The 24,575-nt window shown below is 39.6% G+C and overlaps 1 protein-coding gene across 6 annotated transcripts in view; it reads left to right on the forward strand.

Moving 5' to 3' along the window:
* The window catches only part of BCO2 (beta-carotene oxygenase 2), a 51,659-nt gene that overhangs the window by 8,344 nt on the left and 18,740 nt on the right, over positions 1–24,575 (forward strand). For 5 of the 6 annotated variants that reach the window (XM_025355161.1, XM_025355162.1, XM_025355165.1 and 2 more), the window contains 6 exons: positions 10,059–10,282; positions 10,464–10,579; positions 11,232–11,334; positions 17,966–18,094; positions 18,861–19,021; positions 20,273–20,440. In XM_025355161.1, coding sequence (XP_025210946.1) covers positions 10,059–10,282; positions 10,464–10,579; positions 11,232–11,334; positions 17,966–18,094; positions 18,861–19,021; positions 20,273–20,440 — 901 coding nt within the window. The remainder of the gene's footprint in view (positions 1–10,058; positions 10,283–10,463; positions 10,580–11,231; positions 11,335–17,965; positions 18,095–18,860; positions 19,022–20,272; positions 20,441–24,575) is intronic. The other variant, XM_025355166.1, reaches the window with a different exon arrangement.

Genomic DNA, 24,575 nt, shown 5'->3' on the forward strand with positions numbered 1-24,575 from the left:
CCCGGCTGGAGTGCAGTGGCCGGATCTCAGCTCACTGCAAGCTCCGCCTCCCGGGTTTACGCCATTCTCCTGCCTCAGCCTCCCGAGTAGCTGGGACCACAGGCGCCCGCCACTTCGCCCGGCTAGTTTTTTGTATTTTTTAGTAGAGACGGGGTTTCACCGTGTTAGCCAGGATGGTCTCGATCTCCTGACCTTGTGATCCGCCCGTCTCGGCCTCCCAAAGTGCTGGGATTACAGGCTTGAGCCACCGCGCCCGGCCCTTTTTTTTTTTTTTTTTGAGACGGAGTCTCACTCTGTCGCCCAGGCTGGAGTGCAGTGGCGCGATCTTGGCTCACTGCAAGCTCTGCCTCCCGGGTTCACGCCATTCTCCTGCCTCAGCCTCCCGAGTAGCTGGGACTACAGGTGCCCGCCACCATGGCCAGCTAATTTTGTGCATTTTTAGTAGAGACGGGGTTTCACCATGTTAGCCAGGATGGTCTCGATCTCCTGACCTTGTGATCCGCCCGCCTTGGCCTCCCAAAGTGCTGAGATTACAGGTGTGAGCCATTGTGCCCAGCCCAGGAATGAGGAATTTTAAACACACATTTGATTACAGCCACCAAAAAATATATGTAAAGTAAAAATAAAGGCATTTGGCTGCTCCAAGATGTAATACCAATCAGTCAGCACCTGTGATTATTTTACGTGTGTGTGTGTGTGTGTATATATATATATATATATTTTTAAAAACAAATTTTAGCCCAATTTTCTTCAGTCATTATCTCTCTGCAGCAGCAGAAGAAGGGCCTGTACCTCCCTACTAGTGACCTGGTGTCCTTATTTCTACCCCAAGAGAAGGCATATTATCTGTGTCCAAATGGGTTCTGAATTCTACAGACTCATCAACATGAGGCAAGGAATCATTGAAAACCACCTGTGTCTCCTTTGGGAGAATGACATATCTTTAGTATTTACGTAACTCATTCTTCTATATCTACATATGCAAAGCTTTCCTTAACAGTAAAGGGTACATGTGCATAGTGGGAGGAGATCAGACCCTTACAAGTGAAGGAAAGCAACTTCAGAAATGAATTATTTTCTTTTTCTTATTTTTACCAAGACAGAGAAGTATTGTATTGAGAGATAACCTATTTTCATAATCAATATGTGCCTAAATTATATTTAAGTCATTTCACTCTGTACTATATTTTCAGGAATTATAGAATGTGTTATTCATTCATTTAAAGGTACCTCTGTAGAAATAACCTAAAACTGCAGAAGGATCTGAAAGATCTAAACATGGTGTGCTTAGAAACTGCAGATTTTAGATCTAATGTATACTGCATTAATAAATGACATAAAATGTTAAAAAAAAAGAAAAACCAATAACTCTTCAGTATAAATTTCCCTCAGTGTCTACTAGGGACATGAAGCTATGTGACAAAACCTCTATGGCCAGGAAGGAATCTGCTTTGTTTTAAACATTTTTAAATAGTAGAAACAATTTTTTATTATAAAAGTTTTACCCATATAAAACTTTTTAAAATATAGAAAAGGGAGGCTGGGGGAAGCATGTACCACCTGACACATCCTTCTTTAGCACTTTGATGTATATCCTGCCAGTCTTCCCACTATTTCTATAGATTTGTTTTAAGTAATTACAATTATATGTAGTATTATTTGCCCCGCTGTAATAAAACTTCACACTATCATAAGCCTTTTTGTTCATGTTGCTACCAAGTCTGAACGATCATTATTTTTAATGGCTAGATGAATTCCAGGAATTACTGTTTTTTTTAAAAAAAATATTGTAGTAAAATATAGATAACATACAATTTACCATCTTAACCATTTTTATATGTAGAATTCAATGGCATTAAGTAGATTCATACGGTTGTGCTACCATCCATTCACAGAACTCATTTTACCTTGCAAAACTGAAACCCTGTATCCACTGAACACTAATTTCCCATTCTTCCCTTCCTCTAACCCCTGGCAACCACCGTTCTAGTTTCTGTTTGGTAAATCACCATGCCCTTTCCTCTGGGCCTGGTTGGAATTTGATCATGGTCCTTCTGTCTCTCATGGTCTGTTGTTGGAAACAGACCAAGAACTAGGGATGTTTAAAAAAAGGCTATGAGGCAAGGAGAAGTAGAAGAGAAGGAGGGCAAAGGGGAGGAGGAGGAGAAACTTCTAATCCAACTCCCAGAGAATAAACAGCCTCTTACAGAGGGTATATGGTATTTCACCTGCTGCAGAAGGAGACGCTGTAATATATTGTTCAAACTAAGTAGCAGAACCATTCAGGGTCCAGGCTTGCCCCCACGGGCCTCTTTGAAGATAAGAATCTTTGTGGGACAAGTGGATGGCATGGCTGGCCCTCACAAGTGTTTACTTTGTCCTCAAATCAGTTTCTTCAGAGTCAGTGGTGGGCATTTATAGCAGGAACAAAGTCTTGCCTTCCCCTTGGACAGATATCTTCAGGTCAAAGGGAGACAGACACTCAGTTTAGTGGTTGGCTCCCAAGACAGGACCTACAGGGAGAGGCAGTGACCTAGGGAAGGGCAGTGTAACCCTTCACCTGTGGATAAGAATACCCTGCTCACATGTGAAGCTCTGGTCACTCTGTTAGACGCCATTTAACATATTCATGTCAGCACGCAGACACAGTGATGACATGCCAAAGGCGTATCTTCAATTAAATTGTTTTCATCAGTGATTTAATTGAAGACATACTAGTTTTTAAAATGATGTGAAGACTGGGTGTGGTTTATCACACCTATAATCCCAGTGCTTTGGGAGGCCAAGGCAGGAGGATGGCTTGAGGCCAGGAGTTTGAGGCTAGCCTGGGCAACATAGCAAGACTCCATCTCTACAAAAAATAAAAATTAAACAAAAGTAAAAAGAATACAGTTACATGAATCTGGGCAGAATATTAAATAGCATCAGCACCTTTAGTCTCTACTCTTCTCTAGACAGGACTTCAGGATCCATAGTCTAGGCTCCCAGTTCCGGGACTGTCCCCACTGTAATGATTGTCCCCCTCTGTGCCACTTCGACAAGGCCACATGCCGAGGCCACACTTGGAACTTACTCTACAGAATTTCCCCACCCCTGAAATCTTGAACTCTGAAACTCTACTCTGCTCAAAACCCTAGTTTTCACAGTCCTACATTCCATTAAACTTATTTTTTCATTCCATCAAGTTCTCCTTTCCTTCCTGTTCTCTACCTTCTTAAGGCTTATCCACTGTCTCTTAATTTCTTCTCCCTGGCCCAGACTTTACCGTCAGTCACTTCAAGCGCTTTGAACACCACGCTCACTTCCTTTGCCCTGGTGGTCACTGCCTCTCCTCTGATTATTTTCAGTCCTAGATTGGCCCATCCTTGGTTTCCCCTGCTCATGGCCCACGCCTGCTGAGCAGGTCTAGAGCAAATCACACAACCTTGCTGATTGATTCAATTACGAAATGATGATTTCCAGTCCTAGCTGAGTGCTTGGTGCTGCCAGGAATCTTTAGCAGTTGGTGTTTGCAGCTTCTCACAGGGTCTGCCGCAAGTCTCTGACCCTTTCCTGAGGCCTCCTTCATTCTCCCTGTCCCTTTCACCCTCAGCAGATAAACTGGCCTACTTCATAGGAAGGAATGACTTGTGGGGCAGCCGCATTTGAACTCCTTCAGCTTCCCTCTTCCCACCCCCACACTTCGTCCCTCAGTATTCACAGGGCATTGGTTAGAGGACCCCCTTAAATACCAGAATCCAAGTATGCTGCAGTCTCTTATATAAATTGCATATATTCGCTTTTAACCTACATACGTCCTCCTCTATCTTTTAAATCATCTCTAGGTTATTTTATAACACTTAATACAATGCCTACACATACTTCATTCCCATGGATTTGTCTTAGTACTCAGCACATTCAAGTTTTGCTTTGCTGCTGATCAGAGGACGCAGCCCTCTTCCTCTTCTCTGAAACCTTGATGCATCATCATCTCTCCCATTTCCTTCTCTGCCAAATAACTCTTAGAGCTCACCTTACCTTTTGGGATGCTGTAGAGCCCAGGAGTTAGTGTCATCACTGAATTCAAACCCTTGTTCTGTCACTGAGCAGCCCTGAGACTGTGGGCATATTCCTCTGAACCTTGGTTTCCACATCTATAAATTGGGAAAAATATTCCCTTGCAGGGTCAATGTGAAGGGAGAATATATGTATAATGGATGTAGCAAAGTGCTTAGCACAATACCTGGCATGTAGTAAGTGCTCGGTAGATGGCAGTTATCCCATTGGCAAGCTTATACCTAGATTCTCTCAAACGTGCATCTCCCACCCCGCCCCCAGCTCTTGGGCTCTAGACCTGTGGTTTGCCAACTGGCTATGGAACATCTATACTCTGCTGTTCTACAAATAGCTCAGACTCTCAAAACCGAGCCATTGACTTTTCCCCGGTACTTGTTCTTCATGTCTTCTCCATCCCGGTTAAAGTATCACCAGGCAGCCAGTCATTCAGGCCTGACTTTTTGGACCCTCTCCTTTTGTCGCTGCCTACATCCTATCAGTCATCTCTGACTTGTTTCTGGAGTTTGTCCTTTGCTTACTGGTGCTGCTTCAGTTTAGGTGCTTATCTTCTCTTGCTTGATTTATTGCCTGGGCTCCTCGTCGGCTTCTTCAGTCTGCATGCTGTTCTTTCTATTCCAAGATGCCAGTCACACAGTTTCACTCTCCTGTTTCACAACTTCATACTTGCCTGTTGAAGGTCATTAAGCCTTAGTCTAAGTGCTGGTGATGCGGGCTGACCTGTTTCTCCAACATTATCACCTGCCACTGACAGCTCCGCCCACACGCTACCCTGTCAACTGGCTGTTCCTCTAAGATACTGTATGTCTTTTGACGCTTCCCCCTTCCATCACCTCTGCCCTTGTCCCCTCTGCAATTGGCAGACATCCGTAAAGAACCAGTCAAATGTCGCCTTTCTTGTTGACTTTTTCCTGATTTCCCCAGCTTTCCATCCTGTTGCTCCTTCTCTGCATAAATAGTGTTTTTTTTTGTTTTGTTTTGTTTTTGTTTTTTAAGTTTCTCCCTTGTAGCAGCAATCACTTTGTATCTGTTATTTATGTGCCTGTAAGTGCTGACCTTGGCACAATGCCTGGCAGATAGTAGGGACTCAAGCATATGTTGACTTGAATAAATGCATGCATGGAATGACAGGATCTCTTGAGACAGAATCTAACAAATTGAAATATCTTAAGTAGCAAAAATTCTTGAAATTATTGTAACTTTTTTTGAAAAATACTACCAAAGTAGACAAACCATTAGTTAACATGATGAAGAAGATAAAGGGAAAAGGCACTAATATACAAAGTATGAAATGACAATGGAGAAGAAATAATTGAAACAGAAAAAAATTAATTACAAGAGACTTTGAAGGCCTTTATGCAAATACATTTGAAAGCCTTGAAAAAATGGATAATTCTATAGGGAAAGCAGATTACCAAAATTGATGGAGGCCAGGTGTGGTGGCTCATGCCTGTAATCCCAGCACTTTGGGAGGTCAGGGCGGGATAACCTTAGCACTTTGGGAAGGTGAGGCAGGAGGATTGCTTGAGGAAAGAAGTTCGAGACCAGTCTGGGCAACATAGCCAGACCATGTCTCTATAAAGAGAAAAAGAATTAAACAAAATTGATAGAGAGGGAAGTTTTTTATTTTTCTATTTTTTCTATTTTTATTATTTTTATTTTATTTTTTATTTTTGAGAGGGAGTCTTGCTTTGTCGCCCAGGCCGGAGTACAGTGGTGCAATCTCGGCTCACTGCAAGCTCCGCCTCCCAGGTTCACGCCGTTCTCCTGTGTCAGCCTCCCGAGTAGCTGGGACTACAGGTGCCTGCCACCACACTGGTTAAATTTTTTTTGTATTTTTAGTAGAGACAGGTTTCACCGTGTTAACCAGGATGGTCTTGATCTCCTGACCTCATGATCCGCCCACCTTGGCCTCCCAAAGTGCTGGGATTACAGGCATGAGCCACCACGCCCGGCCTTAGAGAGGGAAGTTTTTAGTAGACCAGTTTCTGTAGAAGAAATAGGACCCTTATTAAGGAAATATTTCTCAAAAAAATTACCACGCCCAGATTATTTCATAGATGAATTCTACCAGACCTTCAAATGTGAGATAGTCCCAGTACTTTATAAATTATTTCAGAGCATCAAAAATGAAGGAAACTTCCCAATTGTTTTTATAAAGGAAGCATCATATTAATATCTAAATATGACAAAGATCATGGAAAAAAGTAAACTGCAGACTAATACTATTTATGAATATCCATGATAAAGTACAAAATAGGCCAAATATTGTGGCTCACACATGTAATCCCAGCACTTTAAGATGCTGAGGCAGGAAGATTTCTTGAGGCCTGGAGCTCGAGGTTAGCCTGGGCAACATAGTGAGACTCCATCTTTACAAAAAAATTAAAAAGTAGCCAAGTGTGGTGGCATGTCCCTGTAAGTCCCAGCTTTCTTGGGAGGCTGAGGCGGGAGGATCACTTCAGCCCAGAATTGAGGATGCAGTGAGCTCTGACAGTGCCCCTGCACTCCAGCCTGGGCCACAGAACAAGATCCTGTCTCTTAAAAAAAGTACAAAATACATAATACTATTATAGCACCAATAAATATTTTGTTAAGAAACAGAATTCAATACCACATTAAAAAATAAAATTAACTATGAGCAGATGGGATTAATTTCAAGAATACAAGGTAGGCTTGTTATTAGTGAATTCATTAATACAATACAAATACACCATATTAATAAGTTCCAGGAAAAATCACAGAATTATCTCCATAGACGTTGAAAAAGCTTTTGTGAAAATTAAACATCCACTCTTCCTAAAAATTGCTTAAGAAAATAGGTTTTGGCTGGGCACAGTGGCTCACACCTGTAATCCCTGCAATTTGGGAGGCTGAGGTGGGCGGATCACGAGGTCAGGAGATCAGGACCATCCTGGCTAACATGGTGAAACCCCATATCTACTAAAAATACAAAAAATTAGCTGGGTGTGGTGGCACGTGCTTGTGATCCCAGCTACTCAGAAGGCTGAGGCGGGAGAATCGCTTGTAACCCGGGAGGCGGAGGTTGCAAGAGCAAGACTGTGCCACTGCACTGCAACCTGGGCTACAGAGTGAGACTCTGTCTAAAAAAAAAAAGAAAATAGGGTTTGTTGGATAGTTTCTAAGTATGATTTTATATGTATGTGTTTCTTAATGTATATATATCTTGGTATATGTATATAATATATATATTATAAATATCTTAAATAACTCTATCTATTATATCTTGGTGCTACAAGCAGTAATACTACATTGGAAAATATATGAGTATTTTCTTCAAGTCCAGACACAGGAAAGAATGATCAGTATCTTCACTACTGTTCAACATTGTACCAGATGTAAGCAATGCAATTAGATGAAAGACATTGACCAGAGGCACAAGGACTAGTAAAGTAAAATTCTCTTTTTGCAGATGATATAATATTATTATTTTATCATATTAATATAATAACCACATTAATCCTGGAAAACCATAGAGAATCAATGATAAAACTAAATTTAACAATAAAAGGTGAGGTCACAGGATATAAAATTAACATACTGAAATAATATCCTTCATGTATGCAAACAATAATCAGAGAACATAATGGTAGGGAAACTTCATTTACAATTGCAACAAAGAAGATTAAATACTTCGCAATGAATTTAGAAATGTGCAAACTTTAAAACACTCCTGGAAGATAAATTCAAATAAATGGAAAGACCATCCCCTGTTTTTGAATAGAGTGATTCAACGTCATAGAGATGTCCCAGTTCTCCCTGAGTCAATTTATAAATCTAATACAATCTTAATAAAAATTCCAACAAGCTGTTTAAGAAAGTTGGACCAACTGATACTAAAGTTCATATAGCACAATAAATATGTAAGAATTGACAAGAAAACACTAAAATTTTTTTTCAGAGGGAGCAACTAGCCCTACCAGATATTAAAATATACCATAAAGCCTTTACAATTAAAACATTGTGATATTGGTGCAAGAAAGGACCACTGTAGATTAGAAAGACCAGAAGTAAACCCAGGAATTTACGGACATTTAGTTATCTGATAATAGTGGCATCCCAAATCATTGGGTTAAAGACTTTTTCTTTTTTCTTTCCTGCAATTAAAAAAATTTTGGTAAAATACATATAGCATAAAATTTACCAGCCTAACCATTTTTAAGACTACAGTTAAGTAGTGTTAAGTATATTCATCTTGTAATGAAACAGATCTTTAGAACTTTTTCATTTTGTGAAATTGAAACTCTATATTCATTAAGCAGCAATTCTTTATTTCTCCTTCCTCCTTCCTCCTATTAACTACCATTCTACCTTCTGTTTTTATTAACTTGACTACTTTAAATACCTTATATAAGTAGAATCATACAGTATTTGTCTTTTTATGACTGGTGTATTTCATATCACATAATGTCCTCAATGGTTCCTTCATGTTGTAACATGTGACAGGATTTCCTTCATTTTAAAGGATAAGTAATATTCCAGTATATGTTTTGGGGGAGACAAAATTTTCCCTCTTACCTCTTAGGGTCTCCAGCTGAGCCCAAGAATTAAATGGACATAGGACAGATTAACAAGAGAAAAGCATACAAATTTTATTTAGTAAGTTTTACGTGTACCTTGGAACCACTCCTCCCCCAAGAAAAATGAAGAGCCAAAGAATAAGTTAGGGGTGAAAGCTTGTACTAGGCTGGACAAAGTGTAGTAAATGGTGAAAATGTGACAAGACAAAGGAGTTTGGGCTATGGCAGTTAATTGTGTGAAAGTGACCATGAAGATAAAGGTTAGTTTAACAAGGTTCGTTTGCACAGATCTTTCTCATTTTCTCAGCCTCAACTCCCTACCTTTGGTGATATAAATATCTTCCTTCCTTCCGGTACAGGGAGGGCACCTTTCACATGGGAGTTTTATTCCTGCTTTCAGGAAGGATTAAAGAAGGTCAGAGTGCCCTTCATGCATCGGCTGTTTTTCAAGTACCTTTTAACTCAAAATAATCGGTATGTCAAAGTGGCATATTTTGGCGTAGCATGCTCTGAACCCTTACAGTGTAAACATTTTGTTCGTGCATTCAACCACTGATGGACACTTGAGTTGCTTCCACCCTTTGGCTATTGTGAATGATGCTGCTGCGAACATGGGTATACAAATATCTCTTCCAGTCTCTGCCTTTTAAGACAATGTTGTTAGCTTTGTTTATCCATACTGAAGGTATTAAGCATTCAATGTGTTAAGCATATGAAAGAAGAGACCATATAATAAACCATTTAAAAAGCGAAACCACAAACTTTTCCTTACAGTTTTCAATGTTTAACTGTTTAAGTAGATCATTCCTAAGATGTAATCATATGGACAAAAATGATTAAGAAGGACAGTTATCTTGTTTGTCTACTTTAGCATAATCTTGATAAAGTTGAAAAATTTTAGAGTAAATGGAAACTTTAATACATATAAGATATGAAGATAACTATTTCTAAAAGCTTAGAAACTCTTCCTTTTTTTATTTTTATTTTTAATGAGACGGGGTTTTGCTATGTTGCCCAGGCTAGTCTCAAGCAATCCACCTGCCTCAGCCTCCTAAATTGCTGGGCTTACAGGTGTGAGCCACTGTGCCCGGCCTGGAACTCATTCTGATTAGGTAAATGTCAGGCGTCCCATATCCTCTCATGCTATTATCTTAGCCATGGAGTAAAGGTTAGAATTTTCTTAGGATTCACCACAATAGGGGTTTTGTAAAATGTGAGGGTTTTTTTTTTTTTTTTTTGACAGGGGTAAGGGTCAGGAGAATGCAAATTATTCTTTCCTTTTATACCTAGGATATGCCCAAAATGCTATCCTCCCATAATTTCAAGTTCTCTGACTAATCAGGTTGTGCTGGGAACCTGTCCCATTTCCTTATCTTTATATTTGAAATGAAGATCTATCACTCTTTCCCTCATTTTTACCCCATGTTTTCTTACTAATATTTATTTATTTTCTCCTGTTTGAAGGTACAATCATTGGTTTGATGGGATGGCACTGCTTCACCAGTTCAGGATGGCAAAGGGCACAGTGACATACAGGAGCAAGTTTCTACAGAGTGATACATATAAGGCCAACAGTGCTAAAAACCGAATTGTGATGTCAGAATTTGGCACACTGGCTCTCCCGGATCCATGCAAGAATGTTTTTGAACGTTTCATGTCCAGGTTTGAGCTGCCTGGTAAAGCTGCAGGTGAGAGTGATGATTATTTAAACTATTATGATATATACCATTTATACAAACATAAATCTTGAAAATAGATTTTTTTTTGTATATGTGAGAGGATGTTGAAATTGCTTTCTTCCTTTGAGTGTGTGCTTAGCATCTGCTACAGTAAGCATGGTACTTAAATAACTCTAGGGTTTGGTTTCAGCCATGACTGACAACACTAATGTCAACTATGTGCGATACAAGGGTGATTACTACCTCTGCACTGAGACCAACTTTATGAATAAAGTGGACATTGAAACTCTGGAAAAGACAGAAAAGGTAAAGTACAGGTAAAAAAATGAATAAAATAGATCCTAACATTTCTTTCCATTCGAAATACTTTTTAGAGTAGTATATATCAAGAAGAAATTGGAGCCTTAACTACAGAAAAACAAAGTTATTCATGATGCAGGTCACCTTTACCCTCTGGTCTGATGGCCTCTGGGTTGGTTTTCCTTAAATATAATTCTAAACTCCTTCCTTAGCCCTAACATCTGAAGGCTAGGGTAAAGGAGAAATAGAATAGTACTGATCTACTTTGGCTAGTTGCTGTTCTTCCTAGCTATGGTTAGTATTGGACTGGAGGTTGTCTATACCTGTATTTCCTTCATGTAACATAATTAAAAAGAAAATTTTAGACTAGGTTTTTAATTTTAATTCTTATGCTTCTTTTGAATTTTCCTGTGGTATTAGGCAAATTTATTCAGGGTAGTTTTGTTGTTAGTAGTGGTGATGGGTTTTTGTTTATTGTTTTTAGTCTTGATTTCTTTTTTTTAGTGGGAAAAATAATTTTTATTTCTCAGAGGCAAGAAATTAGGGCTTACATTGCAGTTTTCATATCATATTTTTAAAAACATTAGATATTTCTACTATTTATGCATGTAAGTAGAGATCTGCCCATTAAAAATCTCCAATGGTCTCAAATTTGCAGGTAGATTGGAGCAAATTTATTGCTGTGAATGGAGCAACTGCACATCCTCATTACGACCCGGATGGAACAGCATACAATATGGGGAACTCCTTTGGGCCATTTGGTAAAGTTGCGATAGAGGTCTTTTTAGAAATAATTGAGACCAGGCACGGTGGCACATGTCTGTAATCTCAGCACTTTGGGAGGACAAGGCCGGAGAATTTCTTGAGCCCAGGAGTTCGAGACAAGCCTGGGCAACAAAGTGAGACCTCATTTTACCCAAAAACAAAAACATTAGCCAGGTGTGGTAGTGCGCACCCGTGGTCCCAGCTACTCGGGAGGCTGAGGTGGGAGAATTCCTTGAGCCTAGGAGTTTGAGATTGTAGTGAGCCATGACTGTACCACTGCACTTCAGACTAGGCAACACAGCAAGATCCTGTCTCACAAAAATAAATAAATAAATAAATAGGAAAGAAATAATTGGGTGTTAACTGTCTTCTCGGGGTTCAATTATAGTTAAGATGTAAACATATGAAACATCATTTGAAAAGTTTGAAAGAAAATCTCTAAAATAGCATTACCCAACTTAAAATATATGATTTATCATTAAGTATCTGTTCTACGGTCTATTGGTACGTATGCTTAGTAGCTGATTTTCAATTTGACCTTTTTAGTTTAACTCACATTTTTATGTTTCATTGTGCCTCTCGCTTACAAGCATTGTAGGGATTTTCAGTACATATTTCTCAAACTGGAATTTTTAATAAGTACCATATTAGAAGTATAAGAAATTTAGAATGTTGCAGCCAAGAGATACAAGGAAGGTACATTGTCTATCATAGGGAAGGAATTTACTTTTATCATGAAAGTAATACACTACACGGTAAGTTAAAGTCATAGTGGGGTTGCATGCACAACCACTTAAGTCACATCTCTTTTCTAGTCTCCAATCTGCTCCAGAAAGTTCTGATAGCTAATAATGATAGCTAACATTTATGGAGTATCTACTATGTGTTAAGCATTTTTCCCCATATTTTTTCATTTAATCCTTATGCCAACTCTCCGAGAAAGGTGCTAATATTACCTTGGTTTTACAGACAAAGGCAGTGAACCTTGAGGAGAGCTAAATGACTTGCTCTAGTAAGCTTTTGACTCACACACGAAGCCTTGCTTGCTAGTTACTCTATTAGACCATCTCATTAGTTATTCATCATGGAATGCAGAAGACTCTATTGGTATTTTTTTAATACTCAATCTTCACCTGTTCACCATGTCCTTCTCTACTTGTTAAGGCCTTTTCACCTATCTACCCACTCTTCTAAAGGCATGTGAATTCAGGTTTCTATACATGAATACATATGTCTCTCCCTGTTTGAAGAGGAATGTGTAAGTAAGTATAGTAGACCCCCCTTCTCTGTGGTTTCACTTTCACAGTTTCAGTTATCCAGTCTGAGTATTTTATGATATTTTGTGAGATAAAAACTACATTCACGTAATTTTTATTACAGTATATTGTTATAATTGTTTTATTTTATTATTAGTTATTGTTGTTAATCTCTTACTGTGCCTAATTTAGAAATTAAAGTTTATCATAAGTATATATGTAAAGAAAAAAACAGTGTGTGTAGGGTTTGTACTATCCATGATTTTAGGCATCCACCGGGGGGTTTGGAATGTATCTCCCCTGGATACAGGGGGATTCCTGCATTAGATATGTTTGACTATCTTTCTCTCAGCTATCAATTAATCTACCATCTACAACCTATGAAATCTTTGTATAGGTTAATGGTATAACTTTGGTGCATAATTGGCTTTGTGGCTTGCTCCTCTCTATCTCTCCATATTTACATCTCTGAGTGTATATAAAGATGAATACTACAGGTTTGCTTTTTACTGGCACGAGTAGGGAGAGGGTGCTCTAGACACCTCTACACCCAGCTCTCTCTCTTCTTTATTACTTGATCTCAGATAAGGAGGATTCTTCAACACTGTTATAGGAAACAGCAAACATCCTTCTAAGTAAAATGTTTTAGCAAAATGGATCCAAGAACCCAGCAATTTTCGGTCCATCTATCTTATCTTGATCATTAAAAAAATCAATTTCATAATAAATTAACTCTGTTAACCAAGTAGATAACTTTGTAACTCATTCATAATATGACAAATACTATTTTGCCATTCTAAATTACTTTTTTTTTTATTTTTGAGATGGAGTCTTGCTCTGTTGCCAGGCTGGAGTGCAGTGGTGCGATCTCAGCTCACTGCAACCTCTGCCTCCCAGGTTCAAGTGATTCTCCTGCCTCAGCCTCCCGAGTAGCTGGGACTACAGGTGTCCTCCACCATGCCCGGCTAATTTTTGTGTTTTTAGTGGAGACGAGGTTTCACCATGTTGGCTGGGATGGTCTCGATCTCCTGACCTTGTGATCTGCCCGCCTGGGCCTCCCAAAATGCTGGGATTACAGGTGTGAGCCACCATGCCTGGCCAATCACATTTTTTTTTTTTTTTTTTTTTTTTAAGATGAAGGCTCGCTCTGTTGCCCAGGCTGGAATGCAGTGGCACGAGCTTGGCTCACTGCAACCTCCGTCTCCCAGATTCAAGTGATTCTTCTGCCTCAGTCTCCTGAGTAGCTGGGATTACAGGTGCCTGCCACCATGGCTGGCTAATTTTTGTATTTTTAGTAGAGACGGGGTTTCAGCCATATTGACCAGGCTGGTCTCAAACTCCTGACCTCAAGTAATCTGCCCACCTCAGCCTTCCAAAATGCTGGGATTTCAGGCGCTAGCCACTGCGCCTGGCCTAAATTACATATTCTAAAGTAATAGTAACTAGATCTGTGATTTTCAACCTTTAATGTGCCTAACAATAATCTGGAATGTAGATTGAATCATCTGGATTTCATTCATCTTCAGGGATTCTGGTTTAGTAGAACTGAAAAGGGGCTAAAAATTTGCATTTTAACATGGTCTCTGGGTGATCTTGGTGCAAGTGGCCCCTGGACCTCACTGATTAACCCAGCCACCAATCATGAGAGCCTGTGCTTGTTACTTTGCCTCAGTTTGCTGCTTGTCTCCAGGAGACAAACTCCTGGAGAGTCTCCCAGAATTCAGCTGACAGTATTGGGTAGGTCTGGTCTTTCTGGACATTCTTCTGCTGGGTGTTTCCTGGGTGTCTGTTTGTCTTACCTAATGCCTTCGAGACTTGCAGTTAGAACAGTTCATTAATTAATGTGTTTAAATTCTGTAAATTGAGTAATCCAATTGCTGAGACAGGAAATTCATCTCTTTATCTTCTCATAATCCCAACGAACACTGAACCTACTTCTTTTTTTTTTGTTTTTTTTTCCTTCACTTGATTATTTGGTTCAGTGAGAAGTTTTTGAACTGGAACTCAATGTGCATGCAACTGCAGGGAGCTTGACTACTTGATAGACATTTGGGGGAAATTTAGTTATTCTCATTGTATTACAGTAAAATGCTTGCTAGTAATTGCTACCTTTAGGAAGTAAAAAGCTTTTGTTTTAGCTTTTCTAGATATTTTTAAAAGGCTTTTAAAATTTATGAAAATCCTGTAAACACTAATCAATCCAGTTAGTTTTTAATACTTATTTAAAATATGTTGTTCAGACTAATGTTAAAGAAAATAATAGAGTATTCTTGGACTATAGAGCTTGTCTAATATTTCTTTCATCACTGTACAAAGCATGACATTTTGTATGTAGTGGGTTCTCAAAACATATCTATATCCCCAACCTAGACCTCCCTAGTATTTTATATCCAATTGCTTACTCAGCATTCTTCTTAGGATGTCTAATAGGCATTGCAAAATTAACTTGTCAAAAACCAGACTCCTGATATTTTCCCCTAAACTACCACCACCTCCTCTTCTCCTCCTCCTCCTTCTTCTCTCTCTTCCTTGTTCTCCTTCCTTCCCTTCCTTCTCTTCCCTCCCTTCCTTCCCTTCCCTTCCCTTCCTTCCCTTCCCTTCCCTTCCCTCCCTCATTCCTCCTTCTTCTTCCTTCTTCTTCTTCTTTCTTCGATTAGAGATGGAGTCTTGCTATATCGCTCAGGCTGGACTTGAACTCCTGGGCTCAAGAGATGCTCCCAAGCAGCTGGACTATAGGCATGCACCACTGTGCCTGGCTTATTTCTTTCTCTCCTTAAGATGAGTCTTCCCCATCTCAGGAGATACTAACTCCATCTTTCCAGTTGCTAAGGACAATAACTGTAGAATCATCCTTTACATTTATCTCTTATATCAGTTGATCCAAAAGTAATTTCAGGGTCAGGTACAGTGGCTTATGTCTGTAATTCCAGCACTTTGGGAGGCTGAGGTGGGTGTATTGCTTGAGCTCTGGGGTTTGAGACCAGCCTGGACAATATAGCAAGCTCTCATCTCTACAAAAAATACAAAAATTAGCCGGATATAGTGGCATGTGCCTGTGGTCCCAGCTACTCGGGAGGATGAGGTGGGAGGATCGCTTGAGTCCAGAAGGTTGAGGCTGCAGTGAGTCGTGATTGCATCACTGCACTCCAGCCTGAGTGACAGAGTGAGACCCTGTCTCAAAAAAAAAAAAAAAAAACCCAACCAACCAACCAACCAACCAACCAAACAAACAAACAAAAAAAGTAATTTCAGCAATGCCTTCAAAATATATCAACAATCCAACCATTTCACACCACCTCCATGGCCACCACTCTACTTTGAGTCACTATCCCTTCTCACTTGAATGACTGCAATAGCCCCTCAACTAGTTGCCCTGATTCTGCCGTTGCCCCACTTCGGTTTCTTTTCAGCGCGGTAACACCAGAGTTACCAGAGTTATCCTTTTAACCCACACCCGCCTCTCTGAACTTACCTCCTAGACACTCCTCCTTGCTTATCATGATAGGGCCACACTGGCCTCCTTGCTGATACTTAGACACTCCAGTGGTGCTCCTGGCTGAGAACTTTTGCATTTGCTCTTTCCTCCACCTGGAATGCATTTCTCCCAGATATCTTTAAGCATTCTTCCTCATCTCCTTTAGGTCTTTACTCAAATGTCACCCACTTAGTGAAACTTTCCAGACCAGCATATTTAAAGGTGCGAACAGTAGCTCCTACTCCTCATATGATCACTCTTGATCCTTATTCCTTGGCTTATTTTCTATTATAGTTCTCATTGTCATCTGATGCATTGTATTTTTACTTATTATATGATTTAAAAGAAACACAATAAGACAAAATAAGAGATTTTGTCTGAGCACAGTGGCTCACACCTGTAATCACAGCACTTTGGGAAGCTGAGGTGGGAGGATTGCTTGAGACAAGGAGTTTGAGGCTGCAATGAGCTATGATCACACCACTGTACTCCTGCCTGGGTGACAGTGCAAGGCCCTGTCTCTAAAAATAAAATGAAGAAGAAGAAGGTGGAGGAAGAGGGGGGGATTTTTGTTTATTTTGCATATTTCTGTATACAAGTGCCTGGAATATAGTACTAAGAACACTCCGAATGGTGTCTGGAATATAGTAGGTGCTCAAAAAGTAGTAGTTGCAGAATAAATAAATAAAGAACTGTACTGGAAAGCAGACAAATAAGCAGAAAATTGTATACAATGAGATACGTGCTATGACTATGAGGATGTAATGAGGACATACAATAGGGGCACCAAATGCCTTTGGGGTGGGGAAGAGTCAGGGAAGACTACTTGAGGAGTGGATATCTGAGTTGATTCTTGAAGAGCCAGTAAGCAATAGACAGATAAATGACTGCATGAAAGAATGTTGATGAGACAGGATGGGATGGAACCCAGAGTGACCCTAGGGGTCCAGAGGGTTGAGGGAAGGAGCTGGACACGAGTGCAAATGGAGACTGTAGTTAGAATAGGGGAAGGAAGGGAAGGAACAGAATTTGAGGATATTTCTGGCTGCTATATATTTTTTTTTTTTGAGTTTAAGAACTTCAACTCTATGACTTGTCTATTCACCATACATATGAGACAGGTCCATTGTAATCACTACCTCATTATATAATAGCTCTTTTTTTTATTATTATACTTTAAGTTCTGGGGTACATGTGCAGAATGTGCGGGTTTGTTACATAGGTATACACATGCCATGGTGGTTTGCTGCACCCATCAACCCGGCATCTACATTAGATATTTCTCATAATGCTATCTCTCTGCTAGCCCCCCACCCCCTGAAAGGCCCTGGTGTGTGATGTTCCCCTCCCTGTGTCCATGTGTTCTCATTGTTCAACTCCCACTTATGAGTGAGAACATGCGGTTTGGTTTTCTGTTCTTGTGTTAGTTTGCTGAGAATGATGGTTTCCAGCTTCGTCCATGTCCCTGCAAAGGACATGAGCTCATCCTTTTTTATGACTGCATAGTATTCCATGGCATATATGTGGCAGATTTTGTTTGTCAAGTCTATCATTGATGGGCATTTGGGTTGGTTCCAAGTCTTTGCTATTGTGAACAGTGCCTGGCTGCTACCTTAATGTTTCCTATGAATTAGAGATGAAGTAAGCATTATAATAGAATGAATCATTGGTTGATCACTTTGGATGTGCTGTTTCAAAACCTTAGCTAATTATTTTCATAGCGATAACATATTTTTAAGATCTAAATCTTTGTTTGAAATAACCCTTCAGGAAATAAGAGTGTCATGCATATTGCATAAATCTCTTAATTGCTTTTGGCAAGTCCACAAGTGCAAGGGTTGTCTTTTAATCTAGAATGTATGTAAAACAAGTAAAATAGGACTTTTCATTTTTCAGGTTTCTCCTATAAGGTTATTCGGGTTCCTCCAGAGAAGGTGGACCTTGAGGAGACCATCCATGGAGCCCAGGTGATATGTTCTATTGCTCCTACAGAGAAAGGGAAACCTTCTTACTACCATAGCTTTGGTGAGTCCAGGGATAAGGCAAATTTCAGTGGGCCCTGCCTTGATGTTGCTGTAGCAGAAGGACTAGTTTGGCAAATGTTATGTTAATAGTTTATCATGCTATGGTGATAATGAGACCAAGGTTGCATTTTGATGCTAGTTAAGGTTATTCTGTTTGGTCACATACTCCTGACCCTAGCCAGCTGACTGCTTGAAAAGATATATTGTAGTTGCTTTAGTATAAGCAATTACTAAAAAATTAGTTGATAGAATTAAAAATTTTAGGCAACCAATAGCAATCAGACATGAAAAGGTCATCTTGACTCTATTTTGAGGGGAATTTATATTCTGTATAGATTGGTTCAGTTTTTACTCAGACTATTTATTTTCTGTATTTTAAATCATATAGCCAAACTGCTCCTAGATTCTTACCCTGAGTATAAGCAGGAAAAGGATTAAGGGATACATGTACAGATCATAAAGGACACTTTAATACTATACTTTTTTACTTTGTTCCTAAACCAAATAATTTAAAAAGAAAAGGAAAAAAAGATAAAAAGCAAGCTGAGAACATGCAACCCAAGCTATTCTAAGCAGTTCCCTTTTTTATGTAGGAACAGGAAATATGTATAGTAAAGCTGGGAGACAGTAAACATGTATTTCTGGCTGGCATTTGTTTAGGGCATCAGTAACATGTCCAGGCATTCAGACAAGTCCCCATAACTGTCACATTTCAGACAACTCTAGTTTGCCAAATAACATTTTTATTGTTTGCTGGAACCTTTTAGGAATGACAAGGAACTATATTATTTTCATTGAACAACCTCTAAAGATGAACCTGTGGAAAATTGCCACTTCTAAAATTCGAGGAAAGGCCTTTTCAGATGGGATAAGCTGGGAACCCCAGTGTAATACGCGGTTTCATGTGGTGGATAAACACACTGGACAGGTGGAGTATATTTATCATGAAAATTGTTGGAAACAAAGGCAAATTTCCATATAGTTGATTTTTTAACCTTCCCTGGATATTATTTGCATAGGACACTTTTAATCAAGGATATTACCTTCTTCTATAGGTTGAGCTAGCTACTTATTAATTAGTATGATGGATTTTGCATATTAGAGAATTATAGGAAACAATTTTATCCTTTTAATGATCTGATTCAATTAAAATGGCATCCAAGAAACTCTCTTAGCATGGATTTTTTCCATATCATAATAGCTGCTAAAGAGGGTGTTGTTCGTGCAGAAATCTTCTGTAATTTTTGCAGTAATACTCTAATTAGTTGATTCTCTGGCTTCTTTTTTCCTTTTTTTTTTTTGAGATTTTTTTTTTTTTTTTTTTTTTTTTAGACGGAGTCTTCTCTATCACTAGGCTGGAGTATAGTGGTGAGATCTCAGCTCACTGCAACCTCCACCTCCTGGGTTCAAGTGAGTCTCCTGCCTCAGCCTCCTCAGTAGCTGGGACTACAGGCATGTGCCACCACACCCAGCTAATTTTTTTTGTATTTTTAGTAGAGACAGGGTTTCACCATGTTGACCAGGATGGTCTTGATCTCTTGACCTCGTGATCTGCCCACCTCCCAAAGTGCTGAGATTACAGGTGTGAGCCACTATGCCCAGCCCAATTCTCTGGCTTCTTAATATGTGGATGTGACAATCCTACTAAAGTCCAACCATGATGGTTGAATATCTTTTTACACTCCTGATTCATACCACTATTATATTTGCCTACTTTTTACCTCTCTAAAGAGATAGTATCTTAAATTTACTCTATCTGGATCTCATTACAAAAAAAAATTTAGTAATGACTGCACTTTAAAAAAAATAGTCTCTTAATTTATCATCAATATACTGAGTAGCAATATTTTCTATTTAACCATGCAGTTAGAGTCCAAGATTTACATATCATTCAAAACATTGGGCTATATTTCATGAGGGTTTTTAAGTTCATTGTAACAATTGATCAGTCTGTATCAAATAGCCCCAGTTCATTGCTTAAGCAAACAATGTTTAAATCAAAGCATATTTGCTTCTACATTCTGTATTCTACTTTTATATATACTGGACCTGCCATTTCAGAGGGGGAAATCCTCCTAATTTTCTTATTTTGAACTTTTTGGACCTGTTTCCTAAAGGAAAGGGAAAAAGAAGAAAACTAAAAAAAAATTTTTTTCATTGTTTGTGTTTTCCCCTGCAGCTTCTTCCAGGGAGATACTACAGCAAACCTTTTGTTGCATTTCATCAAATCAATGCCTTTGAGGACCAGGGCTGTGTTATAATTGATTTGTGCTGTCAAGATAATGGAAGAATCCTAGAAGTTTACCAGTTACAGAATCTCAGGAAGGCTGGGGAAGAGCTTGATCAGGTAAACATTAGAATTTGTCAAGAGTCATCAAAATAATTTTGAACTCCAAGATCTTGCTTTGGCTTTGGAATTACATGTTTTTTTCTCTCTGTCTCTCTCTCGCATGTTTCTCTCTCTCTCTCTCTCTTTTTTTTCTTTTGAGACCGAGTCTTGCTCTGTCACCCAGGCTAGAGTGCAATGGTGCGATCTTGGCTCACTGCAACCTCCACCTCCCAGGTTCGAGAGATTCTCATGCCTTAGCCTCCCAGGTAGCTGGGATTATAGGCACGCACCACCACGCCCTGCTAATTTTTAAATTTTTTGTAGAGATGGGTTTCACTATGTTGGCCAGACTTGTCTCAAACTCCTGACCTCAAGTGATCCGCCCGCTTCAGCCTCCCAAAGTCTTGGGATTACAGGCATGAGCCACCATGCCTGACCTAGGAATTACATGTTTCTCTTGTTTCCTTGTGGCAAGTAATGAGAGAGAGTAGTTTTAAAGCATTGAAGACATAGCTTCATCATTTATTTAATATTAAAAATAATTTGAAATAGCTTATTTAATACCTAATAAGTAAAAAGCATGGCAAAGAGAGCCAAGATATGTGTTTAAAAGCGTATGTGGCTGGGCATGGTGGCTCACACCTGTAATCCCAGCAGTTTGGGAGGCTGAGCGGGCAGATCACTTGAGTTCAGGAGTTTGAGACCAGCCTGGACAACCAAAATGGTCAAACCTTGTCTCTACTAAAAAGGCAAAAATTAGCCAGGTGTGGTGGTGGGCACCTGTAATCCCAGCTACTTGGGAGGCTCAAGAAGGAGAATCGCGTGAACCCAGGAGGTGGAGGTTGCAGTGAGCCGAGATTGCACCGCTGCACCCCAGCCTGTGCAACGGAGCGAGACTCCATCTCCAAAAAAAAAAAAAAAAAAAAAAAAAAAAAAGCGTATGTGATAGTTCCTTATCTCCTTGTTACACTTAAGCACCAAACAAAGTTTGCTGGAAGGGGCAGCAAAGTAGACTGTCAATCAGTCCACCTAGTTGAAGGGATTCACTTTTTCCTGATGCTGAATCCAAGGTAAAGTTTTTCCTTGAATTATGTAATATACATTGTTTCTAGCTGTAGCTTTATTTTTTGGCTATAGTTTTCTTTTTAAATGTTTGTAAAATAGTACTTATTGCGTTTACTTATGCCTTTCTAAGTTTACTTATAGCTTCATGGTAGTCCTGACGTCTGTGGTTATCTCTTTTCTGTTTTAAGATTGCCTGAGTTTTTCATGGCCTTTTGCATTTCTATAAATTTTAGAATCCATTTATCAGGTTTTGTTTTTGTTCTTGTTTTAAAAATAAAATTCATTGTATATATTTGAGGTTTACAACATGATGTTATGGGATACATGTAAATAGTAAAATGGTTAGCATAGTGAAGCAGATTAACATATCTATCATGTCACATAGTTACTTTTTTGTGTGACAAGAGCAGTTAAAATCTACTTGTTTAACAAAAATCTCTAATAGAATACAATCTTATTAACTTTATTTCTTGTGTTTATATATTAGAGCTCTAGACTTGTTCATACTACGTATCTACTGTTTGGTATCTTTTGAGCTACATCTTGTCTTTGTCTTCCCTTCCCCTCTGGTGGTAACCACTGTTTCATTGTCTTTCTCTGTGTATTTGAGATTTTCTTTAAAAAATTCCACATGAAAATGAGATCATGCAATATTTTTTTTCTTTTTTTTTTTTTTTTGAGACAAAGTCTCACTCTGCCACTCAGTTTGAAGTGCAGTGGTGTGACCTTGGCTCACTGCAACCTCTGCTCCCGGGTTCAAGTGATTCTCCTACCTCAGCCTCCTGAGTAGCTGGGACTACAGGCATACACCATCATGTCTGGCTAATTTTTGTATTTTTAGTAGAGACCAGGTTTCACCATGTTGACCAGGCTGGTCTTGAACTCTTGACTTCAGGTGATCTGCCTGTGTTGACCTCCCCAAGTGCTGGGATTACAGGCATGAGCCACAGTGCCTTGCCTCATAGAATATTTTTCTTTCTGTGTCTGGCTGTTTCACTTAGCATAATATCTTCCAGGTCCATCCATGTTGTGGCAGACATCAGGATCTCCTTTTCTAAGATTGAATAATACTCCATTGTGTGTATATATCACATTTTCTTTATCCATTCATCTGCCAATGGGTATTTAGGTTGTTTCTGTTTCTTGGCTATTATGAATAATGCTGCAATGAACGTAAGAATGCAGCTATTTTCATGAGGTGGTGATTTCATCTCATTTGAGTGTATACCCAGGAGAGGGATTGCTGGGTCATATGTTGTACAATTGACCCTGAACAACGTGGATTTGAACTGCATGGGTCCTTATATGCAAATTTTCTTCTACCTCTCCACCCCTGAGATAGCAAGACAAACCCCTCTTCTTCCTCCCCCTCAGACTACTCAATGTGAAGACAGTGAGAATGAAGACCTTTATGATGATCTACTACCACTTAATGAATAGTAAATATATTTGCTCTTCCTTATGACTTTTAATAGCATTTTATTTTATTTTTTTTTGAGACAGAGTTTTGCTCTTGTCGCTCAGGCTGGAGTGCAATGGTACAATCTTGGCTCACTGCAACCTCCGCCTCCTGGGTTCAAGCCATTCTCCAGCCTCAGCCTCCTGAGTAGCTGGGATTATAGGCATCCACCACCATGCCCATTGCATTTTTAGTAGAGATGGGGTTTGGCCAGGCTGGTCTCGAACTCCTGACCTCAGGAGATCTGCCCACCTTGGCCTCCCAAAGTGCTGGGATTACAGGCTTGAGCCACCATGCCTGGCCTTTAGTAACATTTTCTTATTTCTAGTTTGCTTTATTGTAAGAATACAATATATAATATATATGAGATGCAAAATATGTGCTAATTAACTGTATGTTTTTGGTAAGGCTTCCAGTCAAAAATAGGTTATTAGTAGTTACATTTTTGAGTAGTCAAAAGTTATGTGTGGATTTTTGACTATGTGGGGGGTTGGCCCCTCTACCCCGCTCTGTGTTGTTCAAGGGTCATCTGTATTTTTGATTTATTTAGGAACTCTTATACTGTTTTTCATAATGGATGTACCAATTTATATTCCCACCAACAAGGTACTAGGGTTCCCTTTCTTCTACACCCTTGCCAACATTTGTTATCTCTTCTCTTTTTGATAATAGCCATCCTTATGAGTGTGAGGTTTTATATTTGTATTTCCCTTATGGTCAGTGATGTTGAGCACCTTTTTATATGCCTATTGGACTTTAAAATTTTATTTTATTTTGTTTTTTTAGGGACAGGATCTCACTCTGTTGCCCAGGCTGGGTGCAGTGGCATGATTATAGTTCACTGAAGCCTCAAACTCCTGGGCACACGTGATCCTCCTGCCTCAGCCTCCCAAGTAGCTGGGACTACAGGTGTGTGGCACCACACTCAGTTAATATTTTAAAAACTTTTTTTTGTAGAGACAAGGTCTTGTTATGTTGCCAAGGCTTTTCTCAAACCTCTGGGCTCAAGTGATCCTCCTGCCTCAGCCTCCCAAAGTGCTGGGATTACAAGTGTGAGCCACCACACCTGGCCTCTATTTTTGGAGAAATGACTGTTCAGGTCCTTTGCCCATTTTTTATTTTTATTTTTCATTTTATTTATTTATTTTTAACTTTTAATTAAAAGGTAAACTTTAATGTCGAAAATGCAAACTTGGGGAAGGCAGAAAAGACACACACAAGGCTGTCACTTCACACTTGGAAGGTTGCACAGCGGCCGGGCAGAGGCGCTCCTCACATCCCAGACAGGGCAGCGGCTGGCCAGAGGCCTCCTCACTTGCCAGACCGTGGGTGGCTGGGCAGAGGCACTCCTGGGGCGGCAGGGGTGGCAGCTGGGCAGAGGCGCTTCTCAGTTCCCAGACGGTGGGCAGCTGGGCAGAGGCACTCCTGGGGTGGTTGGGCGGCAGCTGGGCAGAAGCACTCCTCACTTCCCAGATGGGTGGGATACAGTATTGCAACTGTAGATCAATTTGGAGATAACCGACATCTTTACAATATTGAGTCTTCCAATCCATGAACATGGAATATCCCTCCATTTATTTGGGTCTTTAAAAATTTCTCTCAGTAATGTTATAGTTTTCAGTATAAAGA

This window comes from Theropithecus gelada, chromosome 14 (assembly GCF_003255815.1).
Source record: "Theropithecus gelada isolate Dixy chromosome 14, Tgel_1.0, whole genome shotgun sequence".
In the NCBI taxonomy this organism is placed as follows: domain Eukaryota; kingdom Metazoa; phylum Chordata; class Mammalia; order Primates; family Cercopithecidae; genus Theropithecus; species Theropithecus gelada.